This window comes from Dermacentor silvarum, chromosome 1 (assembly GCF_013339745.2).
Source record: "Dermacentor silvarum isolate Dsil-2018 chromosome 1, BIME_Dsil_1.4, whole genome shotgun sequence".
Lineage (NCBI taxonomy): Eukaryota > Metazoa > Arthropoda > Arachnida > Ixodida > Ixodidae > Dermacentor > Dermacentor silvarum.
Window position 1 is genome coordinate 125,305,015 of NC_051154.1, and position 17,093 is coordinate 125,322,107.

General features: G+C 43.0%; 1 protein-coding gene across 1 annotated transcript in view; it reads right to left on the minus strand.

Moving 5' to 3' along the window:
* Positions 1-17,093, minus strand: part of LOC119436000 (sodium/hydrogen exchanger 8) — an 86,871-nt gene that overhangs the window by 32,746 nt on the left and 37,032 nt on the right. Inside the window, exons 9-12 of the mRNA XM_037702719.2 lie at positions 15,424-15,529; positions 13,298-13,414; positions 8,655-8,737; positions 2,433-2,544 (exon numbers count right to left, since the gene is read on the minus strand). Coding sequence (XP_037558647.2) covers positions 2,433-2,544; positions 8,655-8,737; positions 13,298-13,414; positions 15,424-15,529 — 418 coding nt within the window. The remainder of the gene's footprint in view (positions 1-2,432; positions 2,545-8,654; positions 8,738-13,297; positions 13,415-15,423; positions 15,530-17,093) is intronic.

Here is a 17,093-nt window from a genome sequence, read left to right on the forward strand (position 1 = left end):
GCCCACCCTCCCTCCTATACCGCCACGGCTTTTCGCGCGATGGAAGTCGCGTTTGCTCTCCGCTGTGCATTCACTCTCCGTGAAGGCGTGCGTCCCCTGCACGCTTTCACTCGCACATACGGCGCGCGGCGACTATTTTATCGCTCTTGGACTCATGCTCCATGTCTCAAGCTCCACGTCTCCGCATCGCCCTCGTTGATCTCCTCTGCCATCGGTGGGCGCACCTTGTTGAGAAGCGTGCTCGCTACCGCCCTTGTCAGCGAGATTTTCCCGCGGAAGCCGCATTATAACCGGTATTTCGTCTCACGCAGCTGCACTGTAAGCGGTATGCGTATACATGGAGTGCTATGAGAAAATTAACGGGAGTCTGAAAAGATTGTGCTATATCCAGTGCTGCACTATAAGCGGTTACGTTTAAGTGGTCTATACTGTATTCACGACTCCGGCGACTTACGTTATAAGCGGTCTACACTGTATAAGCAAGTTCTGCTATACAGGTTAGTACTGGTAAACATGATACAAGGGAGATGGGACAAAACACAAAATGAATTGTGCAAAATTACGTGAAATGTGCATAACATTTTGTATTTTGTACCATCCCTATTGTGTTTTCCAGTAAAGTGCATAGCAGAACTTACTTAGATATGCTCAAATATGCAAATACAGTTAAACCTGGATATAACGAAAGTGACAAATTCCCGAAAAACATTGTTATAAAGAGGATTTCGTTATATGCAGGTTCGGCACGAAAATTCGAAAAAGTAACTCTTACCGTATTTACTCGATTCTAACGTGCCCTCGATTGTAACGCGCACCTGTTTTCCATTTTCGTCGAAGCACTCATCCTTGAAATGTAACACCAGGTACCGGATGCGTGGATCCGTGTCGTTTCGCACAGGCGCGAGGCATCGGAAATGAAGAGCAAGCGTCACGATGGCGTCGTAGCGTCGTATAGTGTTACAATAGAACCCCGCTGTTACATTCCCGGGGGTTGCGTTTTCCCTGCTGTTACGTCGTTTTCGTCCGGTCCCGGCACAGCTCCCATAGAACCCAATGCATTGGTAACCCCGCTATTGCGTTGCAACTGTGGAACCGTTCCCGCATCATACGTTGCGAACTGCAACCCCGCGCCCGCCCGAGCGGCCATTTTGACTTTTCATGTCGCTTGGCTTGGTGGCTTGACGATGGCATTGGCCGCCCAAAGTGCCGGGGGCGACAACTATGACGTATTTTTGGTTTCCGCCAGCAAAAGTATGGCCCTTGAGATCCGTATTTGCTATATAAAGATGGTGTCTATGACGCGTTGTGGCCCTAAAATTGGTTTTGGCTCATAGATATTCCGTATAAAGTCCAAGGGCGATAACGCAGTCGCCGCGCACCGTAATTATGTGCGAGTGAAAACGTGCGAGGGGAGCCGACGACCGCATCTAAATCTCACGCGCGCAAGAAAGAAAAGCAGGGAGGAAGCGCGCCTTCTTCCGTTGCGCTCGAGGCACCGGCGAGAAAGCGAGGGCCGAGGGATAACGGGGCGGCGTTGTACTGTACTCTGGCATCAACTGCTATCTTGAAAGCGATCTGCATTGGGGCAGAGTCTAGCAGTGTAGGTGCGTGGGCGAGGGCTCGTAGCTTTGTGCGTGCTGTGTATTTTCGGCACTCAGTTTGCGTTGCAGCGATAGACAACAGCACGAAGGTCACTTCGCTTGCTTCTCCAGCAGAGCTTCCACACACCGCTAGCGTTTGACAGCGCGTTTCCACGCTCATCGAGTGTGATGTGTCACAGCGTGTACCAGCGCGTCAACAACATCAACTGAAAAAGGAGAGCACCGGCTTGGCGGGCTAGGCCAGCTGCAGCAAGCGGAAGGATCAGGTTTGAATGAAGGGATGGGGAAAGGTGACGCCCACAGCGACAAGATCGCCGGGTCGAGATTGCCGCCTCACACACGCACGCATGCACACGTGCGCTCGCTTCGCATTCCGTCACGGCGGAGAAGGTGCTTCCAGTTGCTGCTCGCACAAAAATGACACAATTTGGGACGAAATCTCTAGGTTGTCGGAGGAGAAAATTCGTTATATCGAGGGGGTCTCCCGCTGCCACTTCATTACATAGAGGTCTCAAATGCATGTGCTTCTATGGAGTAACGGCGGGGAATAGAAAAACTTCGTTATATCCAGGAATTTGTTATATGGAGGTTCGTTATAGGCAGGTTTAACTGTATAATACTGTGGCATATTACAGCACTTTTCCCATAGCTCAGACACTTGAAAGTCAACATGCAATTTCAGCATGCAATTCTATCAATTACAGGCCATAATGTATTGACTTTTGCTCAATATATTTAACCAACCATTACTGTTTCCCCAGAAAAATGCTTGTGTCAATGACTGTGTTTCACTGTCTATATCAGTGAGTAAAGAGCAGCATTGTAGCTTACCACTGTACCACATGATAAACATCATCTTTTTGGTAATCTTGTGCTCTCGGAAGTAGTTCATTAGAAAGGACAATGGGTATATGTTTGCTGCTCGTCCAAGTAGACAAAGTATCTGAAAGTGTTCAAAAAAGGAAAAAGAAAATACATGAGTAAATACAGTACTTCATATGTGACTTACTCAAGACTCACAGAGAGGTTGGGGCACAGGCACTAAAATGTAAAATAGCATTTATGATAAATATTTGACAGGTATTAAATATTATGCTGAAGAACGAGCACAATACTCCCTCCAAATTCCACAAAATCCATGTTCCACCTGATAATGTAGCAAGTACATCACTACAGAAATGGAAATAAACAGGTGATTAAAAAGACTGAAATGTACCCTGTGCAAAGTAAACCAGCCTTTACAAACTACCATGTACCTTATACAGGCAGAGCAAGCAACAGGCCAAATTTTCTATAGAAAACCGGAGAAGTATGAGCACACACTCTTTATTAAAGTGGAAGGTAGCTTTCAATAAGTTCCAGCGCATTCAATTTAATGAGGGAATATACCTCAAGCAGACATATAAACAATATTTAATTTCTTAATGAAATCACCATTCTTTTCATAGTACCATAACACATCCGGATATAATACCAGGATTTTTTCCAATTATTAGCATCCCAAATTTCTGCCTCGTGCAATACGTGGATCCAAACCAAAATTTTACAAAAAAATTGGGCCAGAAGTTTAGTTTTTGTTATTGCTGCATGGCTACCACCATCCCAATTGTCCTCTAGCATACAAGAGGCACCATCCAGAGAGGGCACTCCTGATCCACACTATACGAGTGGATTGCGGATGCATGGGCGAGCATTCCAGAGGACCTTGTGTGTTGCGCCTTTAAGAAATGCGGCATTTCACACACACTCACCGGCACAGATGACTATCTCTGGGAAGAGTTCTCGAACAAAGAACTGCCCGAAGACAGCACAACCGAAGATGACAATGATTGAAGCATGAAGTCCGATGTAAATAAATATTTTCGCTGAATTTGCCTCACTCATAATATACTATGTGGATGAAACTTTTTGATCGCTATCGCCAACTCTTGCCTTGTATTATATGTGGCTCTGCACTATTTGTGTGCTTTTATGGTACTTATTGTAATACATAGCACATGCACATTCTGCATTTCATCTGAAAATTGCTACCTTTTTTTTTTTTTTTAACAGTCCCAGCTAGATATACACTATTCCTTTGGAATTTTCATCAGCCTCAAATTATCATCCCCTCAATGAGTCCTCAGTGGCTCAATCGCATGGCAATCACACTGATGAGATCAGGGCTGTATTTATACAGATGTCACATGGCACACTTTTGATCATGATCGAGCCTGATTCAGATCAAATTTTTCGGTCACGTTGGCTGCTTTGAGCAAGCCGAGGGAGGAAGCCAATCGTGGTCAAGAATTTCCATCCAGTTTGGGATCGATAGCGATCGAAAGTGGCTGAGTGACATCGATATAAAAGTACTGTAAGATCATGAACCACGGACAGAACTTTTCTGCTTCTTCATTACAGAACATAAGCTGTGTAGGAGTGCACATACATTGTCCCATGCATGTTAGTCAGCATCTTAGACACTCGCTGCAAACTTGATTTGAAATAGTGGTGGAGGAGTTCAGTGACAACAGTATGCGTGGATACAACAATATCAAGTTCCCCGGCAAGAATTACCAGAAGAATGTGACAACTCTGATGAAAAATGACACCAGTGAAATCGGTCTCCACACCAATGGTGGCCATGTTGGGATAACCAATGTACCAAGTGGTGTCTGACTGTTTTTAACTGCATTGGTCCTCTTGCAGACTTTTCTCTTGGAACTGGGTGCTGCCATACTTATGCATCATCCTGCTGTGAATTTCATCAGGTTTTGCTCTCTATGACCACAAGTAAGTGTTTTATGCCTTTGCATAGAAGATGGCTTCTCCCTTTGCTACATGCTTCAACAAAGAAAAGAGAAAAATGAGCAGCCATTTTGTACATGGACCCACCAGTGCTATTCTAGGTGTAGTACACTCCCAATACTTCGATTTTAAGTTAAATAAAAAAAATTCGGTTGAACTGCAGTTTTTAATGCATTTATTTTGAAGCTGCTAAACTAAGTTAACCATGAATTTTGGTTTGTTTAACCTCTTGGACTTTCATGGAGCAGAAGAATGATTAAAAATAGCTGATTCGAGGTCATACAGCAGGCATGAATAGTCAAAATGTATCCGCAGGCATTATTCAAGATACTGTGTATCTTGAAGAGTGTCACTATGAAACTTCAATGTCAAACCAGTTGCCACAAATGCAACCTGAGTCATCCTTCTTGTACTATCACGTTCGGGGATACATTTACGAGATTGCGCATGACTAGCGTTACACACATTAGCCTCTGTGAGCAATAGTACGCCGTGCCAGGAACACTGTTGCCTGTAGATGCTGTCGCATCTGGTGTTAGTCACACGAAAGCTTGCGAAAGTGAAAGGGTCCCAAAAAATGATTGTAAGAGTACATACCACTCCTGCACAACACATTTATCCATTCCAGCACTTGCTCTGATTGTACACACATTCAAATACAACTGGGTACATCCTATGTATGTTTGTGTAATAAGTAATATTCTGTTTTGGACAAAGTTCAATAGAATTTGGATAACACAACCTTCTGACAACTCAAACAAAAATCTAAGGTCCCTAGAAGTATGAAGTAAAACAAGTCAACTGCATTATTGCATGCAATTAATAACTCATGCACTGTAAATATTCTTTCAAGTGCATCCTCCGTATAGATGAGTTTTGAATGCCAAGAAGACTTTATCAAAGCACTTAACTTCATCATTAATTTCTGGTAGCATGAAATTGATTACAACAGGTAATACTTAAGCTTGACTATGATTCACAGATGCTAGAAGCCGAAGTTGAAGAATTAAGCAGTTAACATTAAATTTTTATTACTACCAGTGTTTTGAGGCTTCATCTTCACTGAAATACGAGGCATGAAAACTTCTTAAACATGACATTATTAATGTTAAATAAATTCTGAGGTTTTACATTCCAAAACCGCCATATGGTTATGAGGCACGCCGCAGTGGGATATTCCGAATTAATTTTAACCCCCTGAGGTTCCTCAATGTGCACCCAGTGCACGGTACACAGGCATTTTCGCATTTTGCCCCCATTGCAATGTGGCCGCCGTGGTCGGGATTCAATCCCGTGACTTCGGGCATAGCAGCTCAACACCAAAGCCACTATGCCACCATGGCAGGTGACATATTAATGTTAGTGCTACTGCTCATGCTACTGCCATTTTTGAGCGCATGAAGCCACATTCACAGTTAGATGTGCATGCAATCACTAATGTAGATTACTCTTAGAGGAAACAATGTTAAGCTTATTCACCTAACTGAACAGTCCAGCGGCCTCTCTTTTATTTCTCAAGGTCACAACAGAAGAAAGAGAAAAAAAAAATCTGGTGTAAAGACAAATTATATTGGTTATGATGTGGGTAATATGATTAATTCAGTAGACTGCTTCAAACAAGGAAGCAGAACAAAATGAAAACTGCATAATTTTATGGTTTTGTACAAGCAGACCTGTTTCCAGCCTATACTCTGTTTCAGGAGTTCCGTGCAGCGTTGCGGAAGCTACAGGCTTTTTTGACTAATTGGAAGGGCGAACACATCTTAAAGGTGCCCTTCCAAGCCCTGTCGTCTGCTAGTGGCTAGTGCTGCAGCGCAACCAGCGGCAGCAACTACGAAGGCTGCAACTGCGCAGCGAGATCAGCTGTTGTGATAGTAGCAGCAGAAAATTTGTTTCATATTCACTCCGACACCAAAAAGGCATGCGTCTTCAAGACATTCCAAGACACAGCGGAGAAGAAGGGTTGCAGAGACAGCGGAAGCACTCGGTCAGCATGTAGCATGAGATGGTGACGCCATCTATTCATCCCTCTTGTAACAACTACTTGTACATGGTGCGCTCGCTGACATTCGTAAGTGCAGCCGTTAAAATTTAGCTTAATTAGAATTTGTGCATGTTTACCACGCTGCTTCTGCACCGTTCTAAGCATGTTCCAATGCCAACTTATTCATTCCTTTCGCATAAAACAGCAGTTTGCAACGATACTACAGGCAAGTCTGTGGACGACATTTTTTGGAAGGATGAAGCACTACCCAGGAGGGAGTCCTCCGCGGTGTTGTGGCTGTGCCAACTACACGTATGAATTCAGCCCCTGTCAGAGCAATTAATTGTTTACACTTTTTAAATGCAAATTAATGTCTATGCGGCAGCGTTGCATTATTTTTTTTTTCTTTGCAAGTTTTCATTCGAACAAGTGTTCTGAGAACTCTATTTGTAGTATCACAGATGCTCAACAAATATTTTATTAAAAACCCAAGCACTATGGCGAAATAAAACGCCTTGCGACCTGCAGAAAAGCTTCCAAGTAAACACCTGCCGACAAGACCACTTGTCAAGGCCATTTAGTCATGCAACGGGTTCCGAATTGTGGCACTACATCTCGCTGCACAAGAATCTGCACTTGCAGGTCACATAGCCTCGGCTATGCTGCAAGGAACTACTGAAACAGAGTATAGCAGGACTGTTGGGAAACTGCAGGACACCTAGCACATGTGTATGAGGCACTCGTTGATCTATAAATACACGAAGACAGTTCTCTGCACCAATGTCGAAGTTCCAGGCTGCTTTTGTCAAACATATAACCAAGGCCCTTTGGGAAAAAAGAAAGGTGGAAAAAGTGAGATGAGGAGGGACACATACGAAGATGACAGGTTCCAACTACGAGCAGTTTGTTTCACACAGTAAAATGTTTCAACTGTTTACCTGAGAGAGAGTCAAAGCAGTCAACATTAGTAGAGCAGCTGACAAGTGCATCAGAACATCTTTATTACTTAACAATAAGAAAGAGAAATTTGTGAAGAGTCATTTCTGCATAGCTGCCTTTGTCGATTGCTGTCACTGTCTTGTACTCACATTTAGCATGTGTTTGCAACTGCCTTAAAAAATGGCTGTGCTTTTCTCCTAAATAAAAAAATGTCACAGTTTCGCCCTAAGGGCGAAGCAATGAATGCTATATATTTCTCCTAAATAAAAAGTTGCAAGTTTGCTCCCATCTTCCTCACATGTGTTCCTGGCATCTGTCACACTTACTGCACTGTTTCGATTTCGACCAGCACGTACCAAACTAGCCTAAAATGCTTTACTAAGCCAAGGTCCTTTTTTACAGCAAAGGTAATTGTTGCACAAGCAGCAAAAATGATAACTGAATGGCCGAAAGTGCTCGTAGGCACTGTATGAAATTTCTTACACTAAGTTCTCTTACAGAGTTTTTAATAAATCTTTCTCAGCAATTCCTCACAATTAATGACTGCTTCGTCTCACATTTACAAAGCATGTTCCAGGAACACAACCTGGTTAAACTGAACTTTTGATACTTAAAGCAAGTTTGCAAAGTTTCTTTTTTGTTCTATGTTCAATTATCAGAAAATTGTATTTACTGCTACTGTTGCCAAGCAACGAAAACAAAAATGTTCACGAGGTCTGCTAACAGTTTGGTTGCAGCACAGTGCACTGCAGCATCTTTTTTTTAATGTAGACTAAAGTTTCAAAAAGTTTGAGAGACTGGGGGAGTGAGAGAAAATGAACACTGGCACAGGGAACATCCTAGACCTGTGCACATGTTAGCACTCACAGCGTTGCACATGGTCAATATCTGTTTTACCTTCAAACCCATACAATTCTGAGCAGTCACGTGTAATTATTGTGCAAAAGGTAACCAATCTTGTGCAATTATGCAAGATGATGGCAGGAAGCTACAGGGTCAGTGCTTAAGTAAAACCATCACTGTCACTTTTCCTTCTTGCATACCTTTGTCAAAATATTTTTTTTAATAAGTAAATAGAGCTTCAAGCATGAATTTGGCAAGAAAGTCTGCCAGCTTCTAATGTCTCTTAATGCTCCACACTCGTACAGAGAGTGCACTGGAACAATCCAGCAAGCGATGCATTTTGTGACATTGTTTACACATGGACAGAGAACCCAATGGCTATGTCATGAACCCTTAATAGCTATTCGCTATAAGGAGCAGAGGGATTTTTTTAGCCAGCTACCGCATTCTGGGTGAAGGAGGATGCAGGAAATAGAAAGGTCAGTCAAAAATACACTCACAATGCTCCATATTATAAGAGAAGGCTTGATAATAAGTCGGTAGCTGAATATGGCAAGACCCAGGTAGGCAAATACTGAGGTCTCTGCAAAGTTTCAGTTCATTTGATTGATAAGAAACATACATGCATAAATGAATATACAGAAGGAGGTCCCAGAGCACATAGCCGAAAGGGGACCCCCTGTCAGAAAATGTATATAGCACATAGTAATACAGAAGCAGCAATGTGACCATATATGTTAAAGGAAATAATGCAGAAAGTGTATAGTACAACAACATAACAGCACAGGTTGGAAGAAAACTTAGTTCACAAGGTTTGGAACACATTTTGCAACTGAAACTATATATTTTTGCTAAAGCAGTATATACCAGGTGTTTCAGCGAACACTTCCAAAACTTTTTAAAGGTTGTCTTTGGCAGATAGCACAATTCTATTTTGTTAGGTGGTCTACTTGAAGTGGCGGACATTACTTGCACAAAAAAACTTAAATGAATAAACGACTAATAAACAAAAAATCACTAATTAAGTTTTAAACTAATTACCTTATGGCCCATATTGCAATTTACAAATTCTAGCTGTGGAGTTCGCAAGGCAGATTCACTTGCTACGAATTCTCAGGATGACACCAGTTTCGAGATATTAATTCCCAAACTTTGCAGAGAAATGCATTGGCGTTCCAGTTACTTTTGTGCTTCAATGCATAAAACAACGTTTTGTTAAGAAAGTAACTGGAATGCCAATGCATTTCTCTGCAAAGTTCAAGAATTAATATCTCAAAACTGGTGTCATCCTGAGAATTCGTTGTTTTTCGTGTAAAAGAAGCCTGCGAATACACATGAAATTGCCCCATGACTGGTCGCTCGAGGCACTTTATGTGTATTCGCAGGCTTCTTTCACATTCGGAAGAACACCTTTATGTAGCACGTATTGAGCAACAAAAAGCTGTATCGGGAGTTTTTCATATTGCTTAACAATTTTCTCATTGACACTTTTAATCTAATTATAATATTTGAAAAATTGATTAATGAATTAAGGCTCATCATGTATGTAGGCGGAATGCAATAAATATCCTGAGTATTTCCAAGTGATGGCAAATAACATTACCTTGGTTCTGTCCAGCTATGTGGCATCCACATATGTTTAAATCTTGGTGCATGATAGTTGGGACACCCTGTATATATTATTGCGATAGCAATTATATAGACACTTCAAGCAGATTTCTGCCATTGTCGTCGCCGACGGCTCTGACCTTTGTACACGCTGTGCTTTCGGCCGCTCAGTTTCCGCTGAAGCGATAGACAGCACGAACCTTCGCTCGCTGCGGCGGCTGCACTTGCTGCCAGCGTTTTGACAGTGGTTGTCTGCGGTGATCGAGTGTGATCTATTCATGTGTGCTTGTGCGCGCTGACGCCACACTTGTTAATTCAGTTAGTAAGTGAATGTGTCCAACTTTATGCAGCCGATAAAACACTATCCCTACTCCAAATAGCTCTCTGCTAATTTGCTATCGCGATTGATCCTTCGCCTTTCGGGCAAAACTGCGACATTTTTTCATTGCAAGTGTAATGTGAAGGATGAGTGTTCAATCCCCACCTGCAACAAGTTAGCTTTGTGTCCACTTTCACTTAACTTTACATTAATGTGGATGTGCTTATTCGTCTCACTCATATACCATGAGTGAGATGAAGTTACTCCCATGTAACTTGAGCTACACTTTAAAAATATGCAAATGCCACGTAGCTGGACAAAACCAAGGTAATGTTGTTTGCCATCGCTTTGAGCAAGCCAGATTATTTTTGTATTTTGCCTTACTACATAATTAGTTATTATTAATTAATGAACTTCATTAAATATTATATTCAAAGCAAAGTGTAAACGAGAAAAATGTAAACCATCTTGAAAAATTCCCAATCCAGCTTTCTGTTGCTCAATACGTGCTCCATAAAAGTTTTTATCCAAACAGGAAAGAAAGCCCACGAAACACAAGAAATTAGGCACTTTTTTGTTTTTCACAAGTTTTTTTTTCAGGCTTTTTTAAATGATGTTTATTAATTAATAATAACAAATTATGTAATTAGGCAAGACACAAAAAATAGTCTGATTAGCTCCAAGCGATGGCAAACATCCCCTTGGTTCTGTCCAGCTACGTGATACTTGCATATTTTTTTAAATTCTGGCACAGGTTATGCGGGACACATGGTGTGTGTGTGTGTGTGTGTATTTATTTGTTTATATATATATATATATATATATATATATATATATATATATATATACTTTTGGGGTTTTACGCATCAAAACCACGTTTTGATTATGAGGAACGCCGTAGTGGGGGAAATCCGTATTAATTTTGACCACCAGGGGATCTTTAACATGCCTCCAGTACAAGGGACACGGGCATTTTCGCATTTCGCCCCCATCGAAATGTGGCCGCCATGGCCAGGATTTGATCCAACGACCACATGCTTAGCAGCACAACACCATAGCTGCTAAGCCACCGCGGCGGGTACAGTATAGACCACTTATCATGTAACCGCTTATAGTGCAGGACCGGATATATAGTACGGTCTTTTCAGAGTAAGTCGCCGGAGTCATGAATATCCGCACTAGAAGCGGCACCGGACTATAACCGAAACAACGATTTTATTGCGATATCAATTCTATGGTCACTCCAGGCGCATTTCTGCTGTCGCCGTGAGGTTCCGTATAAAGTCCAAGGGCAATAAAATCATCGCCGCGCGCTGTATGCTGAATGTGCGAGTGAAATCATGTGAGGGTAAGCCGGCGATCGTGGCTCAATCTCGGGCACGCAAGGGAGGAAAGCGGGAAGGAAGCGCGCCGTCTTCCGTTGCGCGCAAGACGCCGGGGGGAGGGGGCACTTTACTGCGTCGTGTCGCTGGAGTATAGACCCCGTTTGTTCACCACCGTGATGTCATGGAGCTCGACGCATGCGCCCGCGTTTTGTTGGAGTATATCTGCGGCTTCAGGGGTACGTTCGCCGTCTCGGCTGACTGCCAAACTTCCAGGCAGACGCACTCTAACCGGTATTTCATCTTCCGCAACTGCACTATAAGCGATAAGCGTATACACAGAGTGCTATGGGAAAATTAACGGGAGTCTGCAAAGACCGTATTATATCTGGTCCTGCACTATAAGCGGTTACGTTATAAGTGGTCTATACTGTAATGAGGCTTTACTGTATATATGTACAGTGTAATCTCGATGATACGATCACGGCTAATACGAATTTCCGGATGATACGAATTTTTCTGTGGTCTCGGCCGAGCCCCATTACTTTGCAACATATTAGATAACGGTTGTTACAAATCGATTTTCGACCCGCGTCGGTTGATACGAATAAATACAGCCCCACCGACGGCCGCGAAAGAGAACAGCGCGCAGTCACACGCTTTCTCCCATTTCTGTTTTGGTGCGGAGGCGCGGACACGGCGCCGGACAGCGCGGAGGCCGCGACTGGGCGCGAAGAGTTTGAAGCGGTGGCGCTTTTCTTGCTTTTGTACTTTTGGGGAAGCACGGCCACCGCAGGGAGCGAAGGTTTGTGCGGTCTATTACTGCAACGGAAACTGAGCGGCGTAAGCACAGCGCATACAAAGGTCAGAGCCGTGTGGAGATCGCTTTCAAGATACGGAGCGCACGACAACGCCGACAGCCGGCACAGGTGCAAAGTACAAGAACGCATTTGTTGGCAGAGTAGAAGCCCCCCCCCCCCCCCTTCCTCCTTCCCTCCCGTGCTGCCTTCCCGCTTTGCTCCTTTCGCGTGGGAGATTGCGTCGCCAGTTACCTTTGTGCCCGGTTGCAAGATACGCATTTGGGGCCGCAGCACAGCGTCACCTCCCTCCCATACCCCACGGCCTTTCGCGCGACAGAAGTCACGTTTGCTCTCCGCTGTGCGTTCGCTCTCCGTGAAGGCACGCGGGGGAGGCGCGCTTTCACTCGCACAAACGGCGCGCGGCGACAATTTTATCGCCCTTGGACTCGTGCTCCAGGTCTCATGCTTCTCCTCCGCATAGCCCCTCATTGATCTCTCCCATCGGTGGGCGCACCTCGTTGAGAAGCGTGCTCGCTACCGCCCTTGTCGGCGAGATTTTCTCGCGGAAGCCGCATTATAACCGGTATTTCGTCTCACGCGGCAGCACTGTAAGCGGTATGCATATACATGGAGTTCTATGGGAGGGTAAACGGGAGTCGGAAAAGGCTGCGTTGTAGCCAGTTCTGTACTATAAACAGTTACGTTATACGTGATCTATACTGTAAATTCTTTTTACGTGCGTCTGCCTGAGTGAGTTCACCTCCGACTCTAATTTAGCTAGTTTTAATTGTGTTTCGATGATACGAATTTCGGCTAATACGAATATTTTTCATGACCCCGTGAGATTCGTATCATCAAGATTCCCACTGTATATCTACAAATACAAACTTAGAATTACAATGTTGTGTTGTGCATTCTGTAATAAAGAAGAAGGTTCACATTTCTAATTAAAATGGGAAGGTTTCACGCCACACAGCCATTAAGACAAACAAATAGTACTACTACTACAACTACTAACAATAATAATAAAAACGGGCACACGGGAAGTTAACACGCACACTTCAAACATTTAACTGAGTCAAAGAAAGGCTCACCAGCAATAAGTGAAATAGTCCGCAGTGTTTGTTGCATTGTAATTTGCGTCACTGAAGACAAATTGAAGTGGGTGTAATGAGACATGACTACACCATTGAAGAGTATCGCCATGATACCTTTGTCACCAAAGAAGAGAAACAAGAAGTTGGTGAAGGTTGTCCACAGAGGACACATAGATGCACTAAAAGAATGCACTGCACTGACCAACTCTAAGCACACAGATGCTTAAGCATCAAAAGTATAGAGCTTTCAGCGAAGTAAAAAAGAAAGAACAATAATTCTGATGCAATATTCAACAAAATAGTGCCACATAAGGCAGATGTAAATGTCATAATAAGTAATGCTGTTTTTTGATTAAATATGTAACTATGAAGTATATTAACATGAAATCTGTATGACACCATGTTCTAGCTGCAAATCCTGGCATTCATAATACGCACCACACTACTGGTAAAAAAAAAAAAAAAGATATGAAAGCTATTATGACAGTTATGGTTTTGCAATATAAGTGCCAGTCTAATGCAGCAGCGCATGCAAAATGCAGGCTGCACTAAAGAAAATGGGTCCTGAATGAGTGAGAAAACTAAAATAGCCGAAATCAACAAAACATTTTCATTTTTTAAAAGAACAAAATGATCTCTCTCACTCAATAAAATGAGGCGCCCAGTTGAGTAATCAACAGGAAGCATATTTTGTCTAGCCCCTCTCACATGGTCACACCTCGATAAAATTACATCACTATGTCAATGTAAAAAAAAAGCCTGCATCTATTTTGTAATACTCAGTGCACAATAGGAATCTTCTAATTCATGGTTGTTGGGTCATACTGGTTTGTAAATAGAGCCCTTTACAAGCTCTCCATATTAACACTTCAAAAAACAAACAAATACAGTTAAACCTGATTATAACGAACCTCCATATAACGAATTCCTGGATATAACGAAGTTTTTCTATTCCCCGCCGTTACTCCATAGAAGCACATGTATTTGAGACCTCTACATAACGAAGTGGCAGCGGGAGACCCCCTCGAAATAACGAATTTTCCCCGCCGACAACCTAGAGATTTTGCCCCAAATTTTGTCCTTCTTGCGCGAGCAGCAACCGGAAGCACCTTCTCCGCCGCGACGGAATGCGAAGCAGCGGCGTCGCACTTGGCGCGCTCGAATTCACGGCAACTGCGAGGCGGGCCTGCATCCCCCGACCCGGCGATCTTGCCGCCGCAGGCTTGACCTTTCCCCTCCCTTCATTCAAACCTGATCCAGCCGCTCAGGCGTATGACCCTAAATTTGCGCTACCATATTGCCATCAGCATTTCAATATGGCCACCTCCTATGCACTTCGAGCCTAGCTTCCGTAGCTTCGACCATGTGCTGTAGTACGTGTGCTTAGGCATTCGTCTACCAATTTAGTTAAACAGCGAATGTTTACAAGTTTATACGGCCTATAAAACTGCTATCCTTACTTCTTATAGCTGTCTGCTAATTTGCTGTTGCAATCGATGCTTCGCCTTTCGGGTGAAACTGGGACTTTATTGTTCATCGCAACTTTAGTGTATTGGGAGTAAATTTTGAGCGATAGTTGTATTTCTGTATGAAAGCATGAGGTACATGGTACTGTAAAGGATTTTTTTTCCTCTCTTTTGGTCACGGAAAACGGGTGCGCGTTACAATCGAGGGCGCATTAGAATCGAGTAAATACGGTAAGCGTTTCTTTTTCGAATTTTCGTGCTGAACCTGCATATAACAAAATCCTCTTTATAACGAAGTTTTTCGGGAATTCGTCAATTTCGTTACATCCAGGTTTAACTGTAATACCATTCTTTCAACCTCAGCACGACTACCCAGAAATCCAAAAATTGACATCTTTGGTGCATTTTTTGCTTAGATATTGCAGTAAACATGTAACAGAATAACAAGGGCCATAAAGTTTATTATTATTCACAACATGGACAAGCTCTGAAAAACCTGCAGCATTTGTCTACATTTATTAAAATGTGCTATGACACCTGGCTGTATCCGTGAAAAAAAAAAATCCAGTATGACTATATGCAAACAATTATCCTGTGAATCACTTTAAGCACAAGGCAAATATTTTATGCTTCTGCATAAAATGGCATGGGCCTTACCTGATAGGTGTATGCCTTCTGCAAGCCCATAAGGAGCATACACAAACACCAACATCATTCCAAACTCAAGGGAGGGATTCTTGCGTAGGTCTATATATTTTAGCAGGTGCACAATAGAAAAATTCAGTCAAGGAGGTATACATGCCTTTTGTTTTTCAAAACTATTGTGACTTTCGAACAAGCATGCCAAAAGATAAAGTATTTGAAGCTTCTGTCTACAGGATCGCTTAAATAAGGAAGCTCTGCCATTATTACAGTGGAGCGCCTGTACAATGAACTGACCTGTATAACAAAGAAATAAGTCCGTCCCGGTTCTATTGTGAGCTATGGGCAACGTTTACAACAAAGTGAGGCCCTGAGCACTTCGCTATAAAGGTGTTCGACTGTATTAGCAAACTGAGTAGTGTTATCCTGAGAATATAGTTAACTATGAATACATAAATTATTTTATTAGCTACAAACAGCACATTAAGCAATATAAGTTTAATTTAATATAGAGCCACCAATGTTCTTAATCAATGGCAACACCCTGCCTTTCAGAGTGCCCCCATAGCAGTTATTTCCCCCTGTTCAAGCAATAGCAACAGCAGCAGTGACAGCAGCACAGTAGTATAAAATGCTAAAATTTCAATGCAGCTAAGTGGTCATACACTTGCTTGATACTAACACTTAAACACAAGCTGAATGGAAAAATTAAAAAGAAACATTATGAAACAATGGCTGGCCTTGAAGTGTGGCCAAATAATTTTTATGCACCTGAAACAGTGCTTCCCTTTTTTCTTTTGGCTTTTACACAGTGAAGCATCAAAAGAGCGCACACTTTATGATGACTTAACTCCTTGACTACATGCACAACCATATATAAGTGCTGCAATGTTGAAACTGCATGGTAAGAATTAAACTATACTAGAGAGTTTTAAAATAGAGGCCCCAGAAGTTTGGGGCCCCAAAGAGCTTTGCGGATGTTAGCATTGGGGGCATGTAGGAGTGAAGAGTTTTAGAATAGGGCTTTGCGTTTACGGATAGCGTCTTGCACTTACAGCGCCAATAAGGCGTCAAAGAAGAGGTATTATAAATGTTAAAATATACCATTTTATGATAACAAGAGTGAGTTTGACTTCTGCATTTAATTACAATTTAGAAGTTAATCCATTAGCAGCAAGCAAAATGTTGCGCTTAGTTTTGAGTAACCAACTTTACATGCCTTCACCAGCCAAGTTAAGCTGTGTTAGGCATACTGCCGCGTCGGTATTCGTGCCCAAGTGCGCCCTGGCTCCGACAAAGACGACGACCGGGCTGCTCGAGATTCTGGAAGGCATCTAGAGAAGAAGAAGAGATTCTTGTTGTTGGCGCCTCTCTGGTTCCTTCTCCCGAGTACGGTGCGGTGCTTCTATAATAAAGCTCCTGAGCTTTGTGCATCGCGACACTGGTGGAGTTGCTGGGTACCGTCGCCTCATGATCGGCACTCCTACGAGCAGCCCTGCATCTAGCCCCACAAGACATCCACGTGTCGAGACGCCTGTTCACCGCACGAGCCGCCGCCTGCAAGGTTTGAGCCCCGAATTTGGCGTCTTGCAAACATCGTCTTCATCAACAGCAACCACCCCAGCTCCAGCAATGGCACTTCCAAGCAGCCCAACTCAGGTAACAGTTCAAAACCTTCGGATTCC